The sequence below is a fragment of the Elaeis guineensis genome, chromosome 2, assembly GCF_000442705.2.
Source record: "Elaeis guineensis isolate ETL-2024a chromosome 2, EG11, whole genome shotgun sequence".
NCBI classification, from domain to species: domain Eukaryota; kingdom Viridiplantae; phylum Streptophyta; class Magnoliopsida; order Arecales; family Arecaceae; genus Elaeis; species Elaeis guineensis.
Window position 1 is genome coordinate 119858507 of NC_025994.2, and position 9137 is coordinate 119867643.

General features: G+C 38.9%; 1 protein-coding gene across 1 annotated transcript; it reads right to left on the reverse strand.

The window, feature by feature from the left end:
• Positions 1-7134: 7134 nt before the first annotated feature.
• LOC105039334 (ethylene-responsive transcription factor ERF061) lies at positions 7135-8590 on the reverse strand. The gene has a single exon (XM_010915465.4). It carries the CDS (start codon positions 8221-8223, stop codon positions 7384-7386), a length of 840 nt encoding a protein of 279 aa, XP_010913767.1. The 5' UTR covers positions 8224-8590; the 3' UTR covers positions 7135-7383.
• Between the last annotated feature and the right edge of the window lie 547 nt (positions 8591-9137).

Consider the following 9137-nt stretch of genomic DNA (forward strand, 5'->3'; position numbering starts at 1 on the left):
TATAATGTTATATTAAATTATTATAATATAAGATAATATACTATTATAATATATTATAATAAGAATATAATAATATAATATATTTTATATATAATAATGTATACTAATAGTATTGTAATATATTATACTATATTGTTATATATAATAATATACAATATTATTATAATATCTTATAATATATTATAATAATATTATTATATTATATTATATTATATTATTATATATAATAATATTTATATAATAAAGAATATTATGAAAAATATGGATAGATTTTAATAACTTATCTAAGAAATTAGTAATAAAAAAGAACATAGATAATAGATTCTCAAGTTATTTTTCAATGCATAAAAAAATATGAATAAATTATTTTTTTAAATAAATATTATTTGAAAATACTTATCCAGAAAAATACAGATTTCTAGGTAAATCTTTTATCCTAAAAAGAACAGACCCTGAACATTATTCTTCTCAGGCTACCTTTGTACCTATCTACAAACTTGTATTTAATTTTTTTGTCAATAAAATATGGGGAAGTGTCTCATTCATCTAAAAAAGGATAAAAAATCAGGGGGGCTGTCTGATGTACGATCTTCCTAGCTGATTAAGTGATTCTTCAATTCCAATTCCAACTCCCATGCCATAGATGACATCTTACTAGTAATATTCTAGTATGTACAAGAGATGGACCTTCTACAAAAGCCTGATTTTAGTCTATGATCGTTCCAGAGATTATAACAACATTTATTTACATCCTGCAAGATAAAACTTGGAACAAAACTTTAAAAAGAAAAAGGGAAAAGAAAAAAAAAGTCTGCATTTCACTACTCCAGTGTTATTTTGTTAATGGGAAGGGTAAAACCAAAACGCAAGCGAAGCCAACAAGCAGCATCAAAATGGCCAACCCCAACGCGACAGAACACCGGGGCCAAAATTAGGGTCGCAGGAGACCCTTCTGCCTACTCCTTGGGGCAGAAAATTCAGTCTGTCTTTCTGTGTTTTACAAGCCTAATTAGAAACTTTGGGCTGTCGATGTGGGACTATAAGCAAGTTTTCTAATAACAGACAGTAATAGGTAATTAGGGGTTTGGGTTGTATCTTTCGTGTGAAACAATGATTCACCTTCCTTAATGGCACATATTAGATTGTGCAATGGCCGTGGAGAGTACAGTTGGAGTGCTTCGCAATATGTGCAATGCCTAATCCAACAGTTGAATGAAAAAAAAGGACCAATCATTCTTTCATCCCAAAGATACAACCCCAACTTGAGAACAATGATGCATCTTCTCTAGCGGCACACGTTAGATTGCGCAATGCCCATGATGAGAACCGTTGGAGTGCTTTGCAATACGTGCAATGTATAATCCAACCGTTGACATATGAAAAAAGATTGATCATTCTTTCATGCCAAAGATACGATCTGAACTTGGTAATTAGTGCTGCCAATAGCCCAAATCAGATCAGACCATAATTGGTTTGGGGTCTAAGTTTTAGCTAAAGTTGATGAATTAAATGGCAGGTCTGGGACATATCAAGAGCATGTTGGTTGCAATTACTTAAGCCCACACTGGCATTCTCAAACCAATTATTCTTAATGATCAAATCCGGTTCGTGGGGCTTTTGATTTGCTAAATATTATTTTTATGCGATGCATGCTTGATCTTTGACATCTCAAGCTAGACACGGCACAGACGACTGCGTATTCATGGGATTTCACCCCATAGGATATGTAAGGCATAGCTATGCATGTCCTGTGGAGTGAAACCTTAGGGATGTGCAGCCGTCTATCATGTGTCAGATTTGGGCCGCCGGATTAGGGCATGACATGGTCCATTTTGAAGTTGCACGCTAATATGAACTCTATATATGCAGTGACAAAAAAATTCTGAGAATGTATATGTGGGTTATCCATCTCCCTCTCAATATTACTAAACCCAATTATCATGGTGGCATCTGACAACTCAACCATGTATCTTGCATCAAAGACGACAACTCTGCTCCAATCTCCACTGCCCGTCACTTCCTGTGTGAATTAGATATCTCTAAACCCTCAAACCAAAAGGTTCAGAACCGACTCGGCCCACCAGGATGGCCTGTTTTTAATGAGCGAGACCGATTCATTTTTAAGAAAAAATATTTTATATATTGGTATGAGATTCTATTGTTGCAAAATTCTTTGTACACCATCTGTAGTGTAGAAAATTCGACATGGAGTGCACCGCCTTATTCGATCGAACTATGTAGCCATTACTTTCTAACACCCATTTAATGTCCGCAGTTTTACTTTTTCATTTGAAATTTTGAATGACGAATATGCCCCTTTCATTGTGAAAAAATTATAACATCCTATGCCGATATTGTAACATTCTGCGTTGAAATTATGATTTCCTGCATAAGATGCCATAACTTTTCATAAGATGTTATAATTTTGATAGGGGCATTTTCATTATTGAAAAATTTATATAAAATTTTTCAATGACGAAAATGCCCTTCCCTCTTCATGACATCCTATGAAAAAATTATGACATTTTATACAGGAAGTTATAATTTTAATGCGGGATATCATAATATCGACACAGAATATCATAATTTTTTCAGAAGAGAAGAGATATTTTCATCATTTAAAATTTCGAACGAAAAAATAGAAGTGCGGGCATTAAATGTACGTTAGAAATTGATAACTACGTGATCCAATCGGATAAGACAGCGTACTCCATATCGGATTTTCTACATCGTAGGTGGTGTACAAAGAATTTCTCTACCATGGTTTGGTGATATTGAAGCCATCTTGGAAACACATACCGGGCCCTAATGCGCCCATTGACTTGCTATTATTAAACCAGATCGGAAATCCGTACCAGGCCAAACGAAATTCGTTTATATGGCCCAACTAGGATGGCGTGATTTTAACAAGCCAGCCCAATTAGTTTTAAAAAATATTTATTAGTGATAAGGCTCTATTATTAAGTGATGCCAAGCCCAAAATGGAAATCTAACCGGGCCTAAATTTTGCTAGGTTCGATATGGGTTCATACGGCCCCAAGGAGATGGCCCAATTGAACACAAATTTGACCTCTTAACCGCTAAGACAAATCATTAACTTAATATAAAAGCATAAATTTATTCTATAAAAGTACTTGTAACAATGTTGTTGATATTTACTCGATAATCTAAAATCTAAGTTCCTGAGTGACATGATCTATCCTCTATACCTTGAAACCATATTCTCTTATCAGATAAAGTAGTTATAGAAATGCAAAAAAGAAGTTTAAAACAATACTTATTATGACTTTTTATTTTTAGAAGAAAAGTAATTAAAACTTTTTAGATCCAATTTTGTTTAGAAATATGGGACTTAAATATCGTATAGATAACCTCTTTATCTATAAAATACAAATCATTGTTAAAATGCTCAATTTTCAGTAGTTAATTAGATAATTTATCACAACTGATGCAATTTTTTATATTACGTTGGCTTTAATATATTTTTTAAATATTTAAACATATTTTAATAGAGTGCAGTAGGATGATCTAGTATAGGTGGCTTTGTTGGCCTTGAGTTTGTGTTTAGTAAGTATCAATATTATTTATTTTGACGTTATCAATATTTATTTTATGTAATTGAATATCTACTATAATATGATATATAATCTCAATAATATGATAGAACTCTATCATAAGCTGTGGTTAATAATTAAAACTCTTGGATTTCAAGCATATGATATGATACTCTAAATTAGAATCAGTAGTTAGAAATGTCTGCAAACATAAATTTGTAATCCCTTCCCTTGAATGCATTTGAGCTGGAGAACTTCTTAAAATAACAAGTTGGATCGATTTAATAAATTTGTTTTAGTCTAAACTTAGAAAATTTTATTTATGAGTATATATTTAATGAAACTAAAAAAATTATCATAATGAATTATTATAATCAATGATTTCATCGCCAAATGATTGGAACTAATATTTCATTTTATGAACTAATAAAATTACTTTATGATGACAAAAATTATACTCTTTGATGCTTGCTACCCGTGCTCCTGACGTTTTCCCAAATCCGATCTAGTCCACCCTCTCTCCCTCCTCTTCAGCCTCAAAACCATCCTCTACATTGGTGCAAGTCTAACAAGGAGTCTTTGAGAGGATCAAAAAAGCCGATGATGATCCTTTATTGGCCGTCACCGCCTTCCAGACCCTTGTTATCTGCTACTCAACCACGTATTCATGATCTGCCATAGCACGGTTGTCTATCCGACAGTCTACCTCATGGTCCTTCTTTGGGATGAGGCGATCAGTGGTCGGATCTTTGCAATCGTATGCGACAGTGGGGGGATCTTCACAGTGGAGTGCTACAATCTGGCGGTGAACCGTTGATTGCTAGAGGTAGGAATGCGGTGCAAGATGGTGTGGTACGATGTGGTGTTAGTAGAGTGGCCGATGTACATATCGTGAGCGGTGTGGTGGAGAGACTACATAGTGGGAGCGGGCTGCAGGTCGAGATAGGGACGACGATGGTGAAGACGGCGAGGGAGGAGTAAAAGAAGAAAGAGAAGCTAAGAGTGGAGTGGGAGGTGGCGAAGGGGCCACTGATATTCACTGATCTGATGCTTTGTTACTTCAAGATGTTCCAGGCTTGTAGCTCTTAGAGGTTGGAAAGTTTTTTTTAATAAAGCTGAATGCAATTGGAAAGGGTTTCGGAGAGGATCACAAGGCAAGAGATGGAGGTGGTGTTGAGGCAATTGGGTGTGAACCTACCGATCGAGAAGGAGATGGTGGTAATATTTGTCAAAGTGGACTACACCGATAATGGGAGCATCTAGCTTGAGGAGATTAAGGTGGTGGGGTTGACCTACATGTCGCACATCATGCTAAAATTATAGGAGATATTCACTATCTTTGACATCGATGGAAAGATCTCTGTCGAGCAACTCGCCATGTTTGTCATCCTCGGTGATTGATGAGCGGTGTTCCTTGAAGGATTGCTGCCATATGATCAGTTTAGACCCATCGACAGAGAAGCAGTTAATGGTGATGCTCACTGAGGCAGAATGCGCCAGCAACAGAAGCATCCGAATGAAAAAGATCGCTACAATAGGATCGGCCTTTCGGCTCTCCATCATGTCGAAGCTTTGAAGACGTTCGTCATCTTTGACATCATTAGAGCAAAAAAATAATACTCGATTTAGTCCAGAAACATGACAGTCTTCGTTAATAAGTAATAGAAGAAAATATAAAATTAGAAAAATTTAAATAAAATATACTAACTTAATTTGTAATAAATCTAAAAGTCTCTCTAATTACTAGGATAGATTAGGAGCCCATATTAGTCCATTTGTTGTTGAAAATTATTTTTATTATTTTATAAATTCATTTTAATATGGCATTTGGGTCCTCTTAGGATTAATGAACTATCTAAAGGTATGATATTAAGTGCAGTGTCAAAATAAATATTTAAAACAAAATATAGATTTTGAAAATTATTGAATGTAAATATAATTTCGATCCACCTTCGGGGAGGTTTTTGCAGTCTGTCCATAATTTTATTGGGCACAAGGAACAATAGTGGCGGCTCTTTGTAGCTGCTGTTAAAATGGCAGCATCATTTTGTGATGAGTTATTTTGATTGTCACCGAACAAGCCTTTTGACTCTATGAGAATTGTTAATTATTGCCACAGATAACGAGCTATCACTATGAATTAGTTTTCATTTAGTGCTCATTGACTTCCAAGCCTGAACTAACTGGCTCAAAAGAAAATATTTGTGATTAGGTAAGTAATCAGTTGGACTTTATAATTTTTTATTTATACAATAAGAAATACAAGAATACTGGATCTATATGGGTGCGGATATATGCTCGTAGGGGCGTTTTTTTTCTTTCTTTTCTTTTCTTTTCTATTTTTTTGAATACCTTTTTCTTTAGGACGGCCTCCATTGAATATCCAGTTCAGATTGGCACTATAAATGAAGGTATGTGATACAAAGACTTGCTTTTTGTTCTCGTACTCTATATCCATCGATAATGCTACAACCATTATTGTATGTTGCATTATCTATCTTTTTAATTATGGTTCATCTTTATTAGCGCTTTCTTATTTTAGTAAGATCACATGCTCAAGCAGTCTTGACTTTCCAAAGTGGGCTCAAGTTGGACTCCGGCTAGGAGCTAAGGAGATTCAAAATATCGTCAAGCTAATACCTTGGCTGTGCAGTAGTTGTTGATCACTTGTAATCTCCTTGCCGCATCTTCATGATCTTTCTCCTCCACTTGCTGTCCTAATTGATTTGTTTTATTTTGCCTCCCATACTTTTTTTGTTTTTTTTGATGAAGATGGAGGTATTGGAGCCCCAATTTCATACCTTAAACTACATTGAAATTGATAACCATAAGATATTTATCCATCATAGTTAATGTAGTCTTGTTAAAGTCAATACCGATATCTCCTCAAAGGCTAGGGTATATATATAACCTTCCTTGAAAAAAAAATGTGCACACATTCACAAAATCAATTTCTCGTAACATCTTATCACCAATCTACATTACCGCGCAAAATCCATTATCTTCTACAATGCATTAATCCATGACTATCATGGAAGACCGGCAAATAAAATGATGCTAAGATGTCGCACTTTGTTTCCAACTACATTTTTCGCTGCTTATAGATAATCCGAACAAACTAAGTAAACATTCACATAGAAGACAAATGATGAAAATTTGTACATTGCAAATATCATAGAGAACTATAGAAGCTATTAATATGAGCTTGCTATTTCAATATCACAATTCTTGGTCCTTGATGGTTGGTTCGAGATGGCATGCACAATAGTAAATAGGTTCAGATTATCTTTTACATGAAAGAATGACTGATTTTGTGATCATTAGACTGTGCTTTACGTAGCTTTTAAGACATGACCAACTTTTTCCTTCTATAGATCATAAAACTGTCATCATGTTTTGAAAACTGTGCAAAACACCATCCAACAGTAAAAATGATAAAAGGAGATCAATCATTTTTTTTCATGTGAAAGATACATCCCAGATCCATGGTAAATTCTTCCAATAGCTTAAATGGCAAGCCGACCATCAAAAAGCTCCTCCATGGACCATTATATATATATATAGAGAGAGAGAGAGAGAGAGATTTCAAATTGGATCTCCGAAGGGTCAAAGACGATCCTAGGGGACCACCCCCTTTTAAAGCCATCCAAACATTTTAAAGTAGATTCTTTTTGGTTGTCCTCCACATGCCAAACCTAAACCTAAATCCCTCCAGATCTCTCTTTAAGCATCTCAATTACAACGTCACATATTCAGTATTAACTCTCTCACTTGTCATTTATCCACTAATTACATATTTTTTTATAAAACTAATGCAGCATCCTTTTACTTAATTAGCGAGAACTTCCCAGATTAACTCGGGATCAAACGAGGGCATCCCCGCCAGCGAACACTCGTTGTTCATCTCGTTGCATCCCGCCGTCATCCGTCCCTCCTCCAATACCGACGTTGATGTTGTCTCCGACGAGCCCTCCGCCGCCGCCGCCGCCAGTGGCTCCTTGTCTCTCCGGCTCTTTCCTTTGGCCTTCCCCTTCTCGGTCTCGGATCTCTGCTTCGATGTTCTCTGCCGTCCGAGCCGCTGGCAGATGGCCTGGATCTTGGAATCCACGGCGGATCTGAGCGCGCGGAGCTTCTCGGGGCAATCGCCACCGTCCCTGAGCTCCGGGAAGTTGAGGCGGGCGTACTCCCCGCGCAGCTTGTAGGCGGCGCGGTCGTAGGCGTAGGCCGCCGACTCGGCCGAGTCGTAGGTGCCGAGCCAGACCCGCCTCCGGTTCTGAGGGAGCCGGATCTCGGCCACCCACTTCCCCCAGTGCCGCTGCCGGACGCCCCGGTAGAGCTTCTTCTTCGCCGGCCCCATTCCATAGTATAGGCGGTGATGCTGATCGGCGGCCGCCGCTGCCCAGGCGGGAGCAGAAGGGAAAGCGACGGAATAGATCCGGGATTGGGAGGCGATCCGCCGGAGGAGCTCCGTCTGTCGGAGGTAGACGCCGGAGCCGAGGGTTTCCGGCGTTGCCAGGGCCGGCGGCGGGAGATGGGAGAAGATGGAGTCCAAGGGGTCGGTTCCGGATAGTAGAATCTCCGATAGTGCGGAGCTGATCTGGCCGGGAAATCCCGCCGGCGGTAGGCTTTCTAGAGTTCTGTCCATCTTTTCGGCGACCCTTCCCTCCATCCTCAATTTCTCTCCCGCTTTTCCGATATTTCTGTGATATAAAAATTAAAGAAAAAACGGGAGAAAGAAAATTCTAGAAGAACAGTTTCCACTCCTCCGATAAAAACGGAGGAGGAACAGAATTAGTAGGCGGGAAAATAATTGAACAAGGGGAAAACTTTGTGGAGGAGATCAGGGGTATCCTGGGAATGGCGTAGAGAGATTTGCGGAGAGCTGGGAGACTCCTAGGACTATTGGAGAGGGAGAACGGAGTCGAGGAGAACTCCGTTGCTTGCTATGAGCTACTCTTTAATGGGGAATGGGGGAGAATTTATAGGCGGGACCTTCGCCTGTCTCTGTTCCCTTGTTTCCGAAATGCCCACGTTGGTTATGGCCTCTACCATGTGAACCGCGACAAAAGGGGAGGCGGAGCGGGTATTTTGAGGAGGAGGAGGAGGAGCGAGAGGATGGAATGGGACCCACGTGGGGGCGTGGGGCCCGGGGAAGGGAAGGAAAGGAGTGGGACCCACACGCCAGGTGGGGTTAAGAAATGAACTTTTAGTATTTATTACGCCCGGCTGTGCTGACAACATCGTTGAGCGCCACGCTTCGGTCTTCTCCCCGCCCATCGTCCACCCTATCCTGGCTGGGACGGTGGGCCGCCCGCTTTCTGTTGCCCTTTCACTCTGTGGCTCAGCTTTACGGTCTGCAAGCAGTATAGCAGGCCATTTACGACGGCAGATCGATGGCTTGCGTTTTCGTGTCCAACCGCTAATATTGACTTTGATGGCAAGTACAAAATCTGTTAGTCACAAATGTGTTGCCATCATCGTAATTCAGGCCAGCAGAGTTGACAAACTGATGGTCATCGACTGATCTGCTTCGAGCAAAAGTTGAAACCACGAGGCAAGGGGGGGGTCAAAATCACATTTCAC